Source organism: Myotis myotis, unplaced genomic scaffold, assembly GCF_014108235.1.
Source record: "Myotis myotis isolate mMyoMyo1 unplaced genomic scaffold, mMyoMyo1.p scaffold_m19_p_35, whole genome shotgun sequence".
In the NCBI taxonomy this organism is placed as follows: Eukaryota; Metazoa; Chordata; class Mammalia; order Chiroptera; family Vespertilionidae; genus Myotis; species Myotis myotis.
This window is the reverse complement of record NW_023416341.1, coordinates 2,130,134-2,150,720: the sequence shown is the minus strand read 5'-3', so window position 1 is coordinate 2,150,720 and position 20,587 is coordinate 2,130,134. Positions and strand designations below refer to the sequence as shown.

General features: G+C 50.3%; 1 protein-coding gene across 1 annotated transcript; it reads left to right on the top strand.

The window, feature by feature from the left end:
• The first annotated feature begins 1,122 nt into the window (after positions 1–1,122).
• Positions 1,123–11,784, top strand: LOC118652917 (nuclear factor of activated T cells 2 interacting protein). Its single transcript, XM_036303180.1, has 8 exons — positions 1,123–1,570; positions 2,213–2,285; positions 5,566–5,686; positions 7,053–7,133; positions 7,217–7,403; positions 8,708–8,852; positions 8,972–9,081; positions 10,171–11,784. Exons 1-8 carry the CDS (start codon positions 1,178–1,180, stop codon positions 10,327–10,329), a joined length of 1,269 nt encoding a protein of 422 aa, XP_036159073.1. The 5' UTR covers positions 1,123–1,177; the 3' UTR covers positions 10,330–11,784.
• The last annotated feature ends 8,803 nt before the right edge of the window (positions 11,785–20,587 follow it).

Here is a 20,587-nt window from a genome sequence, read left to right as displayed (position 1 = left end):
GTTCACAGTCACTGCCCTAGGGTGTTTGTTGTGTGGATGCTGCATGTGAGGAGGGGTGTGTGCGAGAGGGGGTGACACGTGGAATTAGTTCAGAACGTGATTGGGAGAAACATTAATGGGGACATCATGAAGTCTGGGGCTTAACTCTGTGATTTCATTTTCCCCAAAAAACCAGTAGAGAATTTTTATGAGTTTATCTGAGCCAGACTGACCACATCCTAGGTATGCTGGGGGAGCAAGATCTCACATACTCCCCTCGGCTCTGGCTTGATAGCTCAGCTGGTTAGAGCTGTGTCCTGATGAGCCAAGACTGCAGGTTTAATTCCTGGTCAGGGTACATGCCCGGCTTGCAGGCTCAGTCCCAAGTGCAGGAGGCAGTCAATAGATGTTTCTCTTTCTTGGATGTTTCTATTTCTCCCTCTCCCTTCCTCGTTCTGAAATTAAGAAAAACATTAAAAAAAAAAAACCCACATGAAAAATTTTTAAAAAGAATCAACCAGTGAATGCATCAATAAGTGGAACAACAATTGTTGTTTCTTTCTCTCCCCCCTTTCTCTTACTCTCTAAAATCAATAAATAAAAATTAAAATAAAAAATATTTAAAATGCTTCCCTTCCCTAATTACACTGAACCTTTTTTCTGACAAAGTCCATTTGGATATTTATAACATCATTCCAGGGCCATACAAAATTAACAGTCTAAAAACTAGCTTCGTATACTTGATCATTTAATTAACTCACTTCTAATGCCTTGGCAGGGACAGACCAAATGATTTCCCCCGTCTTATACCAGGGGGCTCTTCCCCAGAGGATAGTGCTTGAGGACTACAATTCCCAGGAGGCCTGGCTCCACCAAACTGGAAAACGGAAGTCTTTAATGGGTGGGACTGAGGGAAGGCTGGTCTGAAAGAGAGGCAGCCCAGCCAATGGGTGATCCCGGTGGAATTGAAACCTACACTAATTACCTCGAGGCTCATTGGAATCTTTGGCGCCTTGGTTTCAGTGGTGGATGTGTGATGGACGGGTGAAGGGACCACTGGAAGGGCAGGGGGGCGGATCCAGAGAGTGTGGGAGGGGAGGAGTGATGACTAGCAGGCGGTTCCGCCAATCAATGGCGGAAGTCGCGGGAGGGGGCCGGGCGAATAACCCAGGGCGACTTTAGCGGCGGGGTCAGTGCCATGGCGGAGCCGGTGAGGAAACGCGGCCGGCGTTCCCGAGGCGGCGGTGTCGGCCGAGGAACTCGGGGGGCGCGGGGCCGGCGACCTGGCGCCCAGCGGAGTCCAGCCCGGCGCTCCGTGGAGTCGGTGCTTGTGGACTTGGTCAGCGACAGCGATGAGGAAATCTTGGAGGTTTCAACGGCGCGGGGCTCAGCGGACCCGGTCGAAGCCCCGCTCCCGGAGTCCCCCGGGCCGGCCGCGCCCCCCGACAGCCGGGACGACAGCGACAGCGACAGTGACAGCGAAGGGGCGGACGCACGGCCGGCAGGAGCCCCTCCGACCGTGGTCAGGCGGCGGCGGCGGCTGCTGCTGGACCCGGGGGAGGCACCGGCGGTTCCAGTGTACTCGGAGAAGGTGGAGCCGGTTCCGGGGGGCTGGCGCGGGCGGGCTGGGTTTGAGTACTGAGGGTAGGTTTGGGGGTGTTCTTGGGAGACTGGCCCAAGCAGGGCCTTGCAGGCAGAGCGAGGCAGGGTTCCTGGGGTGTCTGCAGACTGGGGAGATGAAGGGGTTTGAGGTGTGCAGGGAGCTTGGGGTTCCCGTCGGGGGCAGAGAGAGGCGATGGGGCTGGCATCCCGGAGGAGGGTCTGGGACGGGAATTTGGGGCATGTTCGATTTTGAGGTTGGAGCCCATTGCTAAGGATCCTGGGGGCTGGGGGTTATAACAGTTCAGAGCGAAGTGGGGGCTCCAGGAGCCTGGGGCCCCCGGCTGGTCGATGAGCTGGGGGCGGGGGCTGGGGTCCCCTAGGAGTCTAAGATAGCGGATGGCTGGCAACCTAGTACGCAGGTCGCACTGAACCTGCATCCTCAGGGGCCCAGGAAAGGACGTGCGGGAGTCCGGACGCTCCCATGTGGCTCCCGGGAAAGCCCGAGGCCGGAAGAAGGCTGTGTCCTGGGAAGAGCTGGGAGCCCATGGAGGCCTGGGTGTGAGGGGAGAGTCACCCCTTTCCCCTGTCAGCCGAGGGAGGACTTGGGGCTGACCCATGTTTGTCTTTGCAGGTGAAGAGCAGCCTCCAGCTCCTCCCAGATCACCTGCCCCTCCTGAAACTCTGCCCCCCGGGGCCTGAGGAAGGTGAGGAAGGGCCTCCGGGGAGAGAGGCTGGGGGAGTTTACATCCCGTCCCCACCGCTAGCTGTTGCCTGAGGCTCAGGGCCGGAGTGGGAGAGATGGCTCCTGCACCCCAGCCAGAAAAATGCTCCGTGGGGAAGGAGCTGACTTGCTCATCAGAAGGCACAGGAAGTGCTGTCACACCACCCCTTTTCCAGCTCCAGTAGGGACAGGAGTGTGCTGACGTGCAGATTTCCAGGCGCCATCCCTGGAGAGTCAGTTCTGCAGTCTTGGGGACAAGGGGGGGGGAGGTGTTGAGAATCTGTAACCTTGTTGCATCTGCAGAAAGTTCCTGGGAGCACTCTGGAGCTAGCAGGACGTTCTTGGGGTCTTATCAGGGCGCCCAGCCTTCGTCCTCCCCCAGTGATGCGATTTTTGCAACCCATCCAAGGGCAATGACCAGGAACCACGGTTAATAAGGGAGCGATCCAGTGGGCAATTTCAGATCTAGGACCAGGACTTCTCTACGGTGAGGGAGTGTGGTAGGGTGCAGAGCTGATTTAGGGACTAGCTGTCTGGGTTTGTCATTATTATTTTTTTTTCGTCTGGGTTTGAATCTCAGCTCTACTCATTAGCTGAGTGACCTTGGGCAAATTCATCTCTCAAAGCTTTAATTTCCTCCTCAGGAAAACGGGGATAGTAGTGGGCCTGTGTCAAAGGATGCTAGTGAGAATTAACTAAAGAGAACATATCGGAAGCCCTCTCTCGGGCTACAGGTATAGTTCAGGACCGTGTCTGGCATGTAGAGTGCTGTTTAAATGTACCTTCTTCCTTGCTCCTCACAATGTGGGCCCGAGAATGTTGGCCATCTCCCGAGAGCTTGTCAGAAATGCAGAATCTCAGGCGGCTGGCAGCTGCCATATTTAGCCAGGACAAAGGTTTCTTAACAGCAGCGCTACTGACATTGGACTGGATAGTTCTTTGTTGTGGGGCTGTTCTGTGCATTGCAGGATGTTTAGCAGCATCCTGATCTCCTACCCACTAGATAGCAGTGTCGCAGCCCGAACCCCACCCCCTTGCATTGTGGCAGCCAAATATTCTCCAGCTATTGCCACATATCCTCTGGGAGGCAAAATTGCCTCCGATTGAGAACCACTGGTCTAGGATTTGTCATCATTGTTTTGTTTTCAGAGTATTAATCTTTATGGTTAATGACGGCCTTCTATTGGTGGCAAGCAAGTAGAAAAGAGTTACATTCTAGAATAATACCTGGTTTCTGATTATTTCACAATGCATACAAATATTGAATTATGCTCTACATCTGAAACTAATAAAATGTTATATGTCAGTTATACCTCAATAAGAAAGGGAAAAATACCTACTTTACTTTTACAAGGAATTAAGTGATTTAAAGAAAGTTACTAAAATAACAGTGCAGCCGAAACCGGTTTGGCTCAGTGGATAGAGCGTCAGCCTGCGGACTGAGAGGTCCCGGGTTCGATTCCGGTCAAGGGCATGTACCTGGGTTGCGGGCACATCCCCGGTGGGGGATGTGCAAGAGGCAGCTGATCGATGTTTCTCTCTCATCGATGTTTCTAACTCTCTCTATCTCTCTCCCTTCCTCTCTGTGAAAAATCAATAAAACATATTAAAAAAAAAATAAATAGCCGAAACCGGTTTGGCTCAGTGGGTAGAGCGTCGGCCTGTGGACTGAAAGGTCCCAGGTTCGATTCCGGTCAGGGGCATGTACCTGGGTTGCGGGCATATCCCCAGTAGGAGATGTGCAGGAGGCAGCTGATCAATGTTTCTCATCGATGTTTCTAGCTCTCTATCTCTCTCCCTTCCTCTCTGTAAAAAATCAATAAAATATATTTAAAATAAATAAATAAATAAATAAATAAAATAACAGTGCAGAGATATGGCAAAATGTGATGACATTCACATGGATAACATTTGAGAAACATGGACCTAGAGCAGCGGTTCTCAACCTGTGGGTCGCGACCCCTTTGGGGGTCGAACGACTCTTTCACAGGGGTCGCCTAAGACCATCGGTAAACACATATAATTACATTACGATTCATAACAGTAGCAAAGTTACAGTTATGAAGTAGCAACGAAAATAATTTTGATTGGGGGTCACCACCACATGAGGAGCTGTATGAAAGGGTCGCGGCGTTAGGAAGGTTGAGAACCACTGGCCTAGAGGGTCTATACTCCTCTTTTCTTTGCCTCATTCCCCTCTTGCCTCAATGCCCTATTCCATAGTCTCTCTGCCCACCAAACTGAGTGCAGGAAGAAAATGGAAACGTTTCTAAAATATACTTTGACAACATCTATTTTATTTTATTTTATTTTTATTTTTTAAAATATATTTTATTGATTTTTTACAGAGAGGAAGGTGGAGAGATAGAGAGTTAGAAACATCGATGAGAGAGAAACATCGATCAGCTGCCTCCTACACATCTCCTACTGGGGATATGCCCGCAACCCAGGTACATGCCCCTGACCGGAATCGAACCTGGGACCTTTCAGTCCGCAGGCCGACGCTCTATCCACTGAGCCAAACCGGTTTCGGCGACAACATCTATTTTAATGTATGTGTTACAATGTACATACTAGCGCAGTGGTTCTCAACCTTCCTAATGCCGCGGCCCTTTCATACAGTTCCTCAGGTTGTGGGGACCCCCAACCATAAAATTATTTTCGTGGCTACTTCATAACTGTAAAGTTGCTACTGTTATGAATCGTCATGTAAATATCTGATATGCAGGATGTATTTAGGCGACCCCTGTGAAAGGGTTGTTCGACCCCCAAAGGGGTCGCGACCCACAGGTTGAGAACCGCTGTGCTAGTATTACATGTGTACTAATAGTATTATACTCAGTATTAAGTAGTATAATAGCGGTATTAGACATATACCCTGTGGGTTGTGTGCTTGGTGTTTCTTCTTTGCGGGGTACATGTGATCAAAAAGGTGAGACCACTGCTGAGTGCAGCGGCCGCTTATCAGGAGCCCACACTTGCACAGTGTCTGCCGCAGTGTCTGCCGCCTCATGCCGCATGCACGGGGCTCGGACACCCCTGCTCTGACCTTTCAGACTCCAGCTCGTGCTTTTCTCTGAGTTAAGCGTTTCCTTGCCCTCACGCCCCCCGAGCGCTTCCACAGGCTTGTGATGGAGTCCTGTGGGGGCTCCGCGTCTGCTCCTTCCTGCGGACTTCCTGAAGCCCCTGGCTCGTATCTCCTCTCCTTGGCCTCTTGCTGCCCTCTCTTGGCTCACCCTTCCTCCCCTCTCCTCTGTCCCCAGAGGGCGACATGGCGGACTCCAGCAGTCCCCAAGCCGAGGATCTCTCAGGCCCAGACTCGCCCTGGAAGAAGAAGCTGAGGAGCAAGGCTGAAGACGAAAAGGAGAAAAGGACGGCGTCTCTGTGAGTGAGGCTGGGCACTGAGGCCCGAGGAGCGGGAGGGAAGGGAGGGGAGCTGAGGCAAGCAGGACCCTTGGTGGCTCCTGAAGGGTAAGGAGAGGGATGGAAGGAATCTTGAGGTTCAGGCGAGGAATGAAGCTCTTGGGGGAAGAGGTGGGCCACACGAGAGATGGCCGTGAGCCTTCAGGGCCGCCTATAGGAGTGGAGTGTTTTTCCTTTGTGTCTGCGATGGTGGTAACGCAGGGGTGAGGGTGTGGCCTGTGGTTCACATCCAGCCAGCTGCCTCTTCCCTGTCCCCTCACTGCTTGCTGCACTGTCCTCTTCTGTAAAATGGGGAGAACACTGGTACCCGTCAGAATTTGTTAGTAGATTAATACTCGGAGCCCTGGCTGGTTGGCTTAGTTGGGCATTGTCCCATGCTCCAAGAAGTCACAGGTTCGATTCCTGGTCAGGGCACATGTCTGGGTTGTAGGCTCGATCCCCAGTAGGGGGCGTGCAAAAGGCAGCTGATCAGTGGCTCTCTCCCATTGACGTTTTTCTCTCTCCTCTCCCTCTCTCTCTAAAATCAATAAAAACATATTAATAAAAAGAAAAGTTAGCCCTGACCAGTTTGGCTCAGTGGCTAGAGCATCGGCATGTGGACTGAAGAGTCCCAGGTTCGATTCTGGTCAAGGGCATGTACCTTGGTTGTGTGCACATCCCCAGTAGGGGGTATGCAGGAGGCAGCTCATGGATGTTTCTCTCTCATGGATGTTTCTAACTCTCTATCCCTCTCCCTTCCTCTCTGTAAAAAATCAATAAAATATATTAAAAAAAAAGAAAGAAAGAAAGAAAGAAAGAAAGAAAGAAAGAAAGAAAGAAAGAAAGAAAGAAAGAAAGAAAGAAAAGTTAACACTGGCATAGAGTAAGTTTTCGGAAGTGACTTACCGTAAGAGTTGGGCATTGTCGCCCTGGCCGGTGTGGCTTGGTGGAGCGTCAGCTCATACCCCGAAAGATCGCGGTTCCATTCCAGTCAGGGTGCAGGCCCAGGCTGCAGGTTTGGTCCCCAGTTAGGGTGCGTACGGGAGGCTACTGATCAATGTCTGCCCCTCACCCCCCACCCACCCCGGCCCCACCTACCACCTTCCTCTAAAATCAAACATATCCCCAGGTGAAGATTAGGGGGAAAAAGAGGCATTTTCTTCTCTATAAAAATGATACTCGGGTCTTCCTGTCCTTTCCTCTTTGTCTTCAACAAGGTGGACGTTATGGAAGGTGTTCCCTCTTGATTCTCTAACCCCCCTCTGTTTGCAGGCGTCCGTAGCCCACAAGGAGGGGTGTGAGACGGGGGTCTCTCTTCCTCCATCTTGCCTTTCTCTTCTCTCTGCAGGTCTCAGGACACCTCTCCTTTGCCCTCACCCCTGCCAAGGACCAAGAGCAGAAAACATACCCGAGCTCTCCAGAAGTTAAGGTGCCGGGGCAGGGGCCGGGCTTGTGGAGAGGGTCAGGTGGGGGCGGCCCACCCAGCTGACCGAAGTCCTTTTCCCACGGCAGGGAGGTGAACAAGCGCCTCCAGGACCTTCGCTCCTGCCTGAGTCCCAAGCAGCGTCAGGGCCAGGACCAACTGAGCCAAGATGATGAGGTGGTCCTTTTGGAGGGACCCATTCTCCCGAGGAGCCCGCGACGCTTCCAGCTCAAAGTCCGGTGCCGGGCTGACCTGATCAGATTGCCCGTCACAATGGTAAGTGCGTGCAGGGCCTGTGGGGGCTGGTCCCAGGAGAGGCCGTGGTCAGGCAGGGGGGACTGTGTTTCTTTGCCCATCCCGCTCTTTCAGGCTCCATGCCTTTGTGCTCACTATTCCCTTGGTCTGTATTGTCTTTTATTTTCCCTCCCTTTTCTGGCAAAATTCCCACCCATTTTTCGAGAAGGATTTCCCCTTGAGGCTAAGCATCCTAAGGAGCTTTATTGGCAGCCCCCTCCCAGGATGTCTCCTTCCCTCCTTCCTTCCCTCAGACCCCGAGCGTTTCTCTTCCTAATGCTCTCGCTACAGTAGACACGCAGATTCTCAGTGGCGCTCAGCTCCCCCACCTTCCCAGTGAAGCCGACTCTTTGTAAGGATGACTCCATCCAAAAACAAGAATGATAACAGAAAGGAGCCATAACCATGCATTGGCAAGCAGCTCAGCCAGAGCTTGCAAACTGGCAGCCATGGCCTTGTCAACAGGCATCTTCCTTTTCCACCTGCAGAGCGCCGTTAAAGCATAGGAGCTTACAGCAACAACAGAAAAGCCCTACCCAGTTTGGCTCAGGGGGTAGAGCGTTGGCCCGTGGACGTAAGGGTTGCTGGTTCCGTTCCGATCAAGGGCACGCACCTGGGTTGGAGGCTCGATTCCCGGCCTGGCCGGGGCATGTGCAGGCGGCAACCCATCCATGTGTCTCTGACATCGATGTGTCTCTCTCTGTCTCTCCCCCTCCCTTCCTCTCTCTAAAAGTCAATGGAAAAATGTTCTTGGGTGAGGATTAACACAAAACAAATGCACAAAGGAAAAAACAGGATTGATTGCCAGCCTTTGCAGTAGGTGATTTCATGCAAAGGTCCGGATGTCTGGCTTCTCTTAAGTAGGAAGACATAGTCACGGGCGACAGCGACCTGTTGCCTCCTGCACGCCACCTACCGCGGTTGAGCCTGAAACCCAGACATGTGTCCTGACGGGGAAATCAAACCAGCAACCTTTTGTGCATGGGACAACACCCAACCACCTGAGCCGCCCTGGCCGGGCCTCACTGGCTGCTTAGATGGGGCATGTGAGCTCCACTTGGCTGCAATCCCCGCCCTCCCCTTTTTCCTCCTAATCCATGGTTGCTTCATTTCTTCGTGTTACTTGCCCGAACCCCTATTGACATTTTATTCTGTATTTCCCCAGGTAAACATGACAAACTCCCAGCTGAGGAGCTCGAGTAGCAAAGGCCACACACACTTGTGTTGGGGGCGGTGATGGGGACTTCAAGGCAGGAAGGCCTCCTTGTTCTTCTCTCCTTCCCTAGTCGGAGCCCCTACAGAGTGTGGTGGACCACATGGCCACCCATCTCGGGGTGTCCCCAAGCAGGATCCTCTTGCTCTTTGGAGAGACAGAGCTGTCCCCTACCGCCACCCCCCGGACCCTAAAGCTTGGAGTGGCTGACATCATTGGTGAGAGGAGGGCAGGGAGGTAGAGCCTTGAGGAGGCTTTTGCTCCAGGGAGGGGATGAAAGGAAAGGCTGGGTGGGGGGCTGGCTTCCAACCCCAGCGCCCTGGTCCTGCCTCCACAGACTGTGTGGTGCTGGCGAGCTCCCCCGAGGCGGCAGAGGCCTCCCACCTGCTCCAGCTGCGTGTGCAGGGGAAGGAGAAGCACCAGACGCTGCAAGTCTCGCTGTCCCGAGTGAGTGGGAGAGATGGCTCTCCGCGCCCTCACCCTTCCTGTGCCTCCTCTCTCGTCAGTTAACAGGATGGGTTCCTTCTCGTCCTGATTTGCTGGAGACACTGCCCTCCCTGGTGTTGGGTTCCCGCGCATCCTGGATGGTGGGAAAAGCCCCTCATTCACCTTCCCGCCCCTTCTGCTGGGAACCTCTGCTCTAGTCTCCTGTCTCCTTCCAGTTAAAATGGAAAGGACCTTTGGACAGTAACCACTAAAACCCGTCAAAGTAGCAAATGGAGGCCACACTTGTAAGTGACATTGAGGGCACTGAATTTCACAGCCACCTTCAGGGAAAGTAGTTACCGTCATTGAACAAAAAGGGAATTGAGGTCTAGGGAGGTGGGTGACTTGCTCTTTAGTGTCCGAGGGTTGCTGTAACAAAGCACCACAAACTGAGAGGCTTAGAACAACAGGATGCATTCTGTCACAGTTCTGGGGGGTAGAAATCGGAAGGTAGGAGGTGCCAGCAGGGTCACGCCCCCTGAGACTGCGTAGGATCCTCCTGCCTCTTCCAGTTGACCTGGTGTTCCTAGACTTGCCCCTGCCTCACTGCTATCTGCCTCTGTTGTCACATGGCTTCTCCCTGGATGTCTGTTTTCTCTTCTTACAAGGACACCGGCCATGTTGCATTAGTGCCCACCCTAATCAGTATGACCTCATCTTAACTTGGTTACATCTGCGAAGGCCCTACTTCCAAGTAAGGTCGCATTCACACCTACCAGGGGGTAGGACCACAAGGTATCTTTTTGGAGGGGACACAGTTCAAACTGTAATACTTGCCTAAGGACACATCCGGTCAAGTGGGAGAGCCTGCCTCCAGGCGATCGCTCTCACGCTGGAGTCATTGCCTGACCTGCGCCTCCGCCCTAAGCTGTGGGCTCTGTGACCTGGTTCCCTAGAGAGGAACCAACTCTCCTGGCTTCTTTGTCCACTCGCCCTCCCCTCCAAAGGCAGGACTTGACGTGTCCCCTTGTCCTCCCTGTCCCAGGTCCTCTGCCCCTCCGAGTTCTTCCCAGCGCCTTTCATTTACATCAGCTTTTCCTGTCTGTCCAGGATTCTCCCCTCAAGACCCTCATGTCCCACTACGAGGAGGCCATGGGACTCTCCGGCCACAAGCTCTCCTTCTTCTTTGATGGGACAAAGCTTTCGGGCAAGGAGCTGCCGGCTGATCTGGGCATGGAATCCGGGGACCTCATTGAGGTCTGGGGCTGAAACCCCGCTCCCTGTTGGGAGACCCTCATGGGACCCCCACTACTGGACTTGGAGAACAGCTGTCCCCTTTGGCCGTGAAGGGCTAGCCAAAGCTGAGGTAGAACTTATCTTCAAGCTGAAGCAAAACCGAGGCATGGTATTTGACCCTCTCCCGCTCACTTTAGTTTCAAACTGTTAGTGCCCTGGTTTGTTGTGTTTGTCATTGCTGCCCGGGGTGGACGGTGGCTCCATTCCCATGGTGTGCTGAGCTCGGCGACCCCCTGGGACATTCCCCACCCCCACCTTTTCACTCCCACCATCACCCTTTCCTTCACTGAACTGCTCATGTTTGAAGAGGGAGTGGAAATAAATGAGGGTTGAGAATGAGATTCCAGCCCTGGGACAGCCGTGGCCGTAGTCTCATTTGGAGGTAGGTGGTGAGGTTTGCTTGCGGCACGGACGCAGGAAAAGAAATGATCGAGCTCACGCAGGCAGGAGCTTCCGCGCAGGCAGACGGGGCTACTCTTAAAGGATCTCGAAGGTTCTCGGTCCTGGAGTCCAGCTCACCCAGGGCCTGCAGAGCCCCGTCCTGAGGCGCACATTGTTGAGGGCAGAGCTGAGCACAGGAGGCCTTTTGGATCGCGGGTCCTAGCCATGCCAGGATCTCATGCAAGGCTCTGGTTTCATCGCTTCTCTCCCCTTCACGCCACCTTCTCCCATACGCATCCACTCTGGGATGTGATTACATGTCTTTGCATATGAATTTATCCTTGTAAAACGCAGTGCTGTACATGTGAATATCCTTATGTACGTGGTGTGCTGTGATCTGTGCGGCTCCTTTTCTCACTCAACACGTGTTGCTTGTTTTACATCGACCTCGTTGCTTTGAACTGCTCTGCGACATTCCACAGTGGGCGTCAGCGGGGTGTCCCTTACACGTTCACTGGTGGACCCCTCGGTGACTCCATCCCTAGGTACCTGCAACCCCTTGGCTCATAGACAAAGCCACGAGGAATATCCTGTTGAGTCCCCTTCCACGCTGTGTGGAAAGCTCTCTGGCATAGACACCCAGGATGGGACTGGGTCGGGTTCATTTCTCTATGGCCTGCCAGAGTTTTCTTCCGATGGTCGCTGACCCTCCCACTGGACGCTCCCCATTTCTCCCGCCCTTGCTGGCACTTTGATTGCCCCGTTTCTCTTTTCGCCAGTCTGATGGGTATGAAGTGGCACCATGTTTTAATGTACATTCATCTCATTCCAGGAATTTGGGAAATTTCTTCATGTACCTGTCAGCCTTTCTGGTTCCCCTTTCTGTAAGCTGTTCATTTCTCTCTTTATTCTCAAGAGTTGCTCATATATTCCTGGGCAGTTGCAGATAACTCAGAGTGGCACTTGGGTTTATATACCTAGGAGTGCCCTTTACTGAAGAGACGTTTTTAATTTTAATTTAGGTGAATGAACTGTTTTTTTATGTAATTTGTTGCTTTTTGATTTCTTATTTAAAAGTAGTTGAGATATTTTGCATTTTCTTTTGTTAGCTTCCCGGCTCTTCCTTTCACGTTTAGGCCACGGAGGGGCTGAAGTCCAGCTGTGCACACTGGCACTGGCCTTGGCTGGTGTCTGCCCTGCATGGCTACACATTTCTGCTCGTTGATTGATTCCAGGCTGTACTGGCTGCTAAATATTGAGATTTACTTTTAAACTATTTAAAATTCACATTTGTATATGAGATCCAAGTCTTATTTTCATTATATAATGAGCCAGTTTCCTCAGTGTCTACTAATAAAGCCATTAATTTCCCACTAGATGTGGTATAATTTTGGCAATAGTGTATCACATTCTTAAAATATTTTTTGTTAGAATGTGGCATTCTTTTGACCTTGTATTGTAGGAAAGAAACCTTTATGACATTTAAATAATATATAATACAGTATAGCTCTCATTTTTTCAGATCTTTTATGTCTGCTAATAACTTTGAACACATTAAAAGTATATATTCAGTCTTAGCAGAATAAATGGGAATACATTTCACTTGTGTGTACTTGAGGATTTCTGTCTTTGTGGCCCTCATGGGACCCCCACACAGTCTGTGACTAAGACATTCCTTGTCCCCTCACATCCATTGTTCCTCCTTCCAGGCTAACAGAGACTTCAGAATGAAGACAGCACTGCCCAGTCTGCACGTAGCTGGGCACGGTCCAGTGCTGGTTCAGGCTCTTGGGGTACAAGGGGAGGAGGACCGCCCGTTCCAGGATGCGACCATAGTGGGCAGTGCCTGCCCCCACCTTCGCTTTCGTCCTGGAAGGGGAGCAACCCAACTGACGCGAGGTGACCTAGGGTGGAAGCCACACAAGGACGGTCAAGGAGAGCCTTCATGCAGCATTTTGCCAGCCCTGTGCACCTCTGGGCTACAAGGGAAAGGGGAACTTCTGTCTTAATCGTATTGTAGTTGTCAGGTCACCGAAGGAGGAACGCAATGAGGCCGGAATGGTGAGGGATTCCGAATTCATTCAATCATCCGCACACCAGGTGGCTGAGCCTGGATGGCTCCAGCACCAGTGCTGGGAGTCAGCGGCTTTTAAAGGCCTTTTGGCGGGCTTTTTCTGGGCGGAGACTTCTTTATGCAGACCCGAGGGGTGCCGGGGTCCAACCCCAGCAGGTCCAGGGGTCCCCAAAGGTGTGGACGGAGTCGGCGAAGAAGGAAGGACACGGAGACAGTGTTCAGTTGATCAGCAGCCTAGCCAGGATCTCCAGCCAGGATCTCCAGCCAAGTTCTGGTCTGGATCTCCAGAGAGGTTCTGCTTCAGATCTCCAGCCAGGTTCTGTGTCCATGTTCTCTTGCTGGGTTCTCCAGCCAGGTTCAGTCCAGGTTCTCCAGCCAGGTTCAGTCACCAGGTTCTAGTCAGGTTCTTTTGTCAATTTCTGTAGTCAGGTTCAGTCCAGGATCTTTTGCCATGTTCTCTCCAGCGAAGTTCTTCTGTCTCTAGAGAACGTTCTGTGTAGGTTCTGTGCCTAGGTTCTGTCTCTCTTGGTTCCGTATTCTAAGTTCTGTGTCTTGCTGTCTTATTACATCTGTATTTATACCAGTTGATTTAATCCTATCAACCTCTATTCCAAAGGTTAGGGCGTTTCTTATCTTCATTCCAGGGAGTAAAGATTATGTAGCTTAAGCATGATTGTTCGTAGTTAAAGTGATTAATTACCCACCTGGCACTAGTTAAGAGGTTTTATTCCCTCCCTAACTTCAGGGGAAAATCCCTACCTGGGGAAACAACCTTTCTCAGAGACCTTGGTTAAAACACATAGTGCCAAGAAGGTGAGCAAACATATTAAGAACAGTATGCCATATATGCCAGGTCCCTTGAAACAGCAAGCATCGACCGGCTCCCGGCAAATTCCCCCTTTTTTATTTTTTAAAAGCAGGCATTAAAAAGAAAAACCTGAAATGCTCTCTTGTATCCACTTTAAGAGTAGGATTGGCGCTTTCCGCTATTACCTGAGTCCTGATCTATCACCCCAGGGAGAGCTTGCCAATCCTGCACTTTCCCGGGGTGGAAAGGCTGCAGTGGGGTTAAGGATAAGGCTCCTTGGGCCTACCTTCTCCCATGCCATTACATTTACCTTTCCTTCCTCAGAAAAGCATGGACATATTTCTTGTATAAAACGTTCTGTCTGACTGGGGAGTAACCTTAATTCCTCTGCTAGCAAGCATATATGTTAAAAGATCAATACAGAGTCTTTTTTCTTTAGACTCAGTATGGCACATCTTCTTAATCTAAAGATCAATACAAAGTCTTCTTTCTTTGGACTCAGTATGGCACATCTTCTCAATCTAAGTTCTGTACTATCCACCTTCTTACCCTACTTATCCTCTATAGGGGGGTCTGAAGTACCCTGGTGGAGTCCTATCCGTCCCGAATGTGGGGGTTCTCAATGGAGGGGCTTACCTAGGGGAATCCTGTTCCAGGGGTTCCCAAAGGTGTGGACGGAGTCGGCGAAGACTATCCACCCTCTTCCTACGGTGGAGTCCTATCCATCCCGAGAGTGGGGCTTACCTAGGGGTCCCTGTTCGGGCGCCATTTGCTGGGGTCCAACCCCAGCAGGTCCAGGGGTCCCCAAAGGTGTGGACGGAGTCTGCGAAGAAGGAATGACACGGAGAAGCGTTCAGTTGTTCAGCAGCTTAGCCAGGATCTCCAGCCAGGATCTCCAGCCAAGTTCTGGTCTGGATCTCCAGAGAGGTTCTGCTTAGGATCTCCAGCCAGGTTCTGTGTCCACGTTCTCTTGCTAGGTTCTCCAGCCAGGTTCTGTAGCCATGTTCCCTCTCTAGGTTCTCCAGCCAGGTTCAGTCACCAGGTTCTAGTCAGGTTCTCTTGCCAATTTCTGTAGTCAGGTTCAGTCCAGGATCTTTTGCCATGTTCTCTCCAGCGAAGTTCTGTGTTCTAAGTTCTGTGTTCTAAGTTCTGTGTCTTGCTGTCTTGTTACATCTGTATTTATACCAGTTGATTCAAATCCTATCAATCTCTATTACAAAGGTTAGGGCGTTTCTTATCTCCATTCCAGGGAGTAAAGATTATGTAGCTTAAGCATGATTGTTCATAGTTAAAGTGATTAATTACCCGCCTGGCACTTAGTTGAGAGGTTTTATTCCCTCCCTAACTTCAGGGGAAAATCCCTACCTGGGGAAACAACCTTTCTCAGAGAGGTGACCTTGGTTAAAACACATAGTGCCAAGAAGGTGAGCAAACATATTAAGAACAGTATGCCATATATGCCAGTTCCCTTGAAACAGCAAGCATGGACTGGCTCCTGGCAGAGGGGAGAGAGTGGAATGTGTTCACCACAAGTGAAATGTGGTCTCAGCAAAGGGAATGTCCATAGTGAAATGACCTGAAAAGCCAGTTCCTCGGGGAGGGGTATCAACTCAATTGCTCCATCAAACCTAACAGCAGTGAGCCTCTTTGGGAACCAGGGAGAGCTCAGCTTGTACCAGGAGTAGAGACACTGGCCACTGGAATCGCACCTCCCAGTTTCCCTTGAGCGGGACCTCTAAGTCCATAAGCAAGTGGTAGAAGGTCCAGTTTCCTCTGATGGTTCCCAGCACTTAATCTGGTGAGGATGTGGGAAAGAACTAAGAAAACTTGCATTTCTTCTATGATGAGAGAGATTATTCATCCTTTTGATCGAAGAGATTGGTCACCTGTCAGATGACCTTTCTATAACTCTCCTGTTGGCCTGGCCCCTGTGGCTCAGTTGGTTGGGTGTCCTCCCGTGCACCGTCTGATGCCCAGTCAGGGCGCATGCCTGGGTTCCAGGCTGGATACCTGGTAGGGGGCATGCAGGAGGCAGCCAATCAATCAATGTTTCACTCTCACATTGATGTTTCTCTCCACCTCCCTTCTCCCTAAAAAAGTCAATTCAAAACATTAAAAATAAAACTCTCCTGCTTAGAAACCTTCAAAACCACAGTGAGCTCTTACTCGGTGCCACACACCAAGCTTGGCACTTTGAACCTCATTCATCCTCAGAGCAATCCTAACGGGGTTTGTATCACAGATGCCCCCTTATCTGCAGTTTTGCTTTTTGAGGTTTCAGTTACCTGTGGTCAACCTCGGTCTGAATATGTTAAATGAACAATTTCATGCCCTGGCCAGGGTAGCTCAGTTGGTGGGGTGTTGTCCCATGCACCAACAGGTCGCTGGTTGGATTCCTGGTCAGGGCACATGACCGTGTTGCGGGTTCAATCCCTAGTCAAGGTGCATGCAGGAGGCAAACTGATCGATGTTCCTCTCTCTTCAAAAATCAATAAGACATTTAAAAAAAATAAAAATTTCAGAAATAATTCATAAGTTTTAAATTGCATACCATTCTGAGTACCTCACTTTAACATCACATAGGGATTGTATAATCTCACTTCATTCCAAGAAGGGTGCATACAGTACAATAAGATATTTTGGGAGAGAGAGACCACAGTCACTTAACATATTACAGTATAGTCAGGTGACCCTTAGTGACAGGAACATATTCTAAGAAATGCGTCAAGTAATTTCCTTGTGTGAGCATCACAGAGTGCACTTAACCACACGTGTGGCATAACCTATATACCCAGGCTGAATGGTAGAGCCTATTGCACCCAGGATATGACCCTGTATGGCGGGTCACATGTAAAACGACATGAGATTAAATCCGGCACGAGAAAATGATGCTGTCAAGTTAGTTGTTAATCTCTGACTATTCCTAACTTATAAATTAAACTTTCACAGGTATGTACATACAGGAAAATGTATCTGTGGGGTTCAGTACTAGCCACGGTGTCAGGCATCCACTGGAGGTCCGGGAAGGGAACATATTCCGACTTTACGGAAGAGAAACAGAAGCGGGAAAGGATTAATTAACCTGCCCCAGAGCACACAGCCATTGATCGCCGAGCAGGTGGGCCTGACGCGGCTCAGAATTCTTGATGAGGCCAGCACTTCTCCCACTTCCATGTGCACGCACGTCAGCTGGGGAGCTTGGACACGCACATGTGGGCTCAGCGGTTCTGGGGTGGGGCCTGAGAGACGGCATTTCTAACAGGCTCCCAGGTGTTGCAACACTGCTGACCATACTGTGAGTAGCAAGGTGCCTTTTTTCTAAAGTCTCACACCTCTAATGCCTCCCACCTCCCCACCCCGACCCTTCCTTCTATCGAGTCCCCCAAGTTCTTGTTCATGTCCCACCTCAGCCTGGAATGGGTATATAGCTGTAGCTGCTATAGCTCAGCAGACTCTTACACCCACTGCTCTGTGTCTCTCTCCCTCCTAGATGGTCAGATCCTTGAAGACAAATGCAGTCATGCACTTTTCATGACACTAAAGGATGGGCCACATTTACAGCAGTGCTCCCAGAGGATTATAATGGAGCCAAAAAAATTCCTATCGTCTAGAGCAGCGGTTCTCAACCTGTGGGCCGCGACCCCTTTGGGGGTGGAACGACCCTTTCACAGGGGTGACCTAACACCATCGGAAAACACACATATAATTACATGTTGTTTTTGTGATTCATCGCTATGCTTTCATTATGTTCAATTTGTAACAATGAAAATACATCCTGCATATCAGATATTTACATTACGATTCATAACAGTAGCAAAATTACAGTTATGAAGTAGCAACGAAAATAATTTTATGGTTGGGGGTCACCACAACATGAGGAACTGTATGAAAGGGTCGCGGCATTAGGAAGGTTGAGAACCACTGGTCTAGTGACAGTTGCAGCTGCAATAAAGCCAAATCCATAGTGCTTTCTTAAAAGAGTGACACCTCCCATGAGGAGCCTCAGGTATTGCAGAAGCCATCGTTACAGGAGGTGACGGCTCCATGTCCCTGTCGCCCCTGGACACCTCCCAGTGGACAGACGTGGCGTGGGAGACAGCGGTACTGAGGATCCTAACCCTGTGTGGGCGTAGGCCAATGTGTGTGTTTGCCTTCGTTTTTAACAAAAAAGTTTAAAAAATAGAAAAAGCTTATAAAATAAGGATATCAAAATAATTTTGTACAGCAGTACAATGTATTGTAAGCTAAGTTATTACCAAAAGTCCAAAAATTTAAAAAATTAAAAGTTTGATTCCCAGTCAGGGCACATGCCTGGGTTGTGGGCTCCATCCCCAGTGTGGGGCATCTAGGAGGCAGCCGATCAATGATTCTCATCGTTGATGTTTCTCTCTCTCCCTTCCTCTCTGAAATCAATAAAAGCATATTAAAAAAACAAAACAAGACAAAACAAAGACCACAGTAGTGGACAGTAGTCTAGGCCTTCACGTCCACTCACCCGCAATAAACTCCAGTCCTAAAGGCTGCATTCATGGTAAGTGCCCTGCATAGGTGCACCGTCTGCATCTTTTATACGTATTTTTACTGTACCTTTTCTGTGTTTAGGTCTGTGTAGATAACAAACACTTGCCTTTGTGCTTTAGCTGCCTACAGTATTCAGCACAGTCACATGCTGTGCAGGTTTGTAGCCTGGGGGCGTTCGGCTACACCACCGGCCTGGGGGTGGCAGGCTGTGCCATCTGCGTCTGTGTGAGCGCGCTCACTCCGCATGTCCCCATGAGGAAATCACCCGATGACCCGCTTCTCAGAATATACCCCCTTCATTAGGCGATGCATGACTGTACTTTATCTTGTTCTCAAAAGTCCACGCTCAGGGTCTGGCACAGGAGTTACCTAGCAGGTGTTGGTTGAGTAAAAAAATAAGCTCCTTGTCTCAAAGAATCCCACTACCACCCACCTCACTGCGTAAGCCAGGAACCTAAGTTTCCCTCTTGACACGTCTTTCCCTCCATTACCGAGTCAACTTAACTCCCCAGATGACTCTCTAAGCAGCTTACTTCTCTCCCTCCACCCCATCCTCGCGCCACAGCCTCCTCACACCTGCTCTGTGCATCTCTGGCCCTCTGGCCCATCTCCATGGCAGCCAGAGTGATCTCAAATGCAAATTCGATTTTAAAGTGAAGAAGGTCCTTCACATGGCCTCCACCCCACCCGGCCTGACCCTGGTCGCCCCCCTCCGGCCTCTCTCGCTGCTCTTCGCACTGCCCGCTCAGATCCTGGGGTTCGTTGTGCTTCCTTCTGTGGCAGGGCCTCTGCAGCCGCCTGGACGGCTCTCTCTCCTCTCCCTGGGAAGTCAATGATTACCCCTCCCCACACCTGAGCCCAAGGACCATTTCCTAAGAGGCTCTCAACCTCCCCGACCAGGTCAAATGTCCCTGTTATCAGGCCCTTATAATACCCATATGACAGATTTCATTTTTGTGGCCCTTTTCATAAGTGAACTTTTTTCCAAGACGTTAACATATGCTTATGTCTCAAAAACCACAATTTCCAAAGCAAATAGAGCAAAAGTTGGGCCCCAATTTAAGCCAACAGAACTGTACAGACATATTTCCTTATTTTTAAATACATTTTTATTGATTTCAGAGAGGAAGGGAGAGGGGTAGAGAGATAGAAACATCAATGATGAGAGAGAATCATTGATCAGCTGCCTCCTGTACACCCTCTACTGGGGATTGAGCCTGCAACCCAGGTATGTGCCCTTAACCAGAATCAAACCTGGGACCCTTCAGTCCGCAGGCCGACACTCTATCCATTGAGCCAAACCAGCTAGAGCGGGACAGACATATTTCTTTTATTTTAATTTTTTAAAAATATATATTTCTTTATTGATTTCAGAGAGGAAGGGAGAAGGAGAGAGAGATAGAAACATCAATGACAAGAGGGAATCATTGATCGGCTGCCTCCTGCACACCCCACACTGGGGATTGAGCCCACAACCCAGGCATGTGCCCTTAACTGGAATCGAATCTGGGACCCTTCAGTCAGCAGGCTGACGCTTTATCCACTGAGCCAAGCCAGCTAGGGCCAGACATATTTCTTTATCTGACTTTAAATGAATTTAAATCAAAAGATCCATCGAATTTTAAAAAGCACCTATATTCAGAGAAGAGCTGAATATTTTCCCCATTTGGCAAAACCAATTAGCATAACAATATTTGCCTTTACAACCGGAAAGTTTTATTTTCATTGATGTCCAGTGGAGACCTGGCTTAAGGTTTTGAACCGTGAAGCACCTCCTGGAACAACGCCAATGAGGGGTTTTCATGACAAAACAGTTTCTGATAAGGTTCCTCGGGGCCTCATGCTCTCCCCATGAGACTCTAGAATTTCAGCCCAGGTCTGGTTGCCAGGGGGGTCTTGAAGCAACATTTGCATAGAACTATACTAATTTTATTTAGAGTGTATGTTTATTAGCTGTATCTTGGAGATTGGGGCAGGCCTCTGTCCCCCGGTCCGTCTTGCCGCAGGGAGTCTCTGCCCCAAATGAGACCACCAGAGGGCGCAAGAGCTTGGGTCCAAGTCCTTAGGAAAAACCGCTCCCGACTGCGGCGCTGGGCGGGGGGGCGCTCGGGTTCTGGAGAGGCTTCCTTTAATGTCTACTGGGATAGCTCAAGGGTTTAACAGGCAGCTGGGTTGGGGGATCCGAACGACAGGAAAGGGACCCAGGAGGCCAGGGTTGGGGACCACTGCTCAGCATTCATTCATTCGACACATAGTGAGCATGTCTAAAGCCCAAATCAGACACCCAGGAAGAGAGAATAATCACTTAGAGGGAGAACAGTTCATTGGCATTTCTAGGGTTACCTAGTATTTTCAGAGCCTCTAAATTTTCTTATTTACCGACTTGAGAGAGATCTCTTTGCTGTTCCATTATTTATGCATTCCTTGGTTGATTCTTTGTATGTGCC

Coding starts and splice junctions, on each gene's coding strand:
- LOC118652917 (XM_036303180.1), top strand. CDS start 1,178: ATGGCGGAGCCGGTGAGGAAACGCGGCCGGCGTTCCCGAGGCGGCGGT. Junction 1,571..2,212: donor TTCCAGTGTACTCGGAGAAG/GTGGAGCCGGTT, acceptor TTGTCTTTGCAG/GTGAAGAGCAGCCTCCAGCT. Junction 2,286..5,565: donor CCCCCCGGGGCCTGAGGAAG/GTGAGGAAGGGC, acceptor CTCTGTCCCCAG/AGGGCGACATGGCGGACTCC.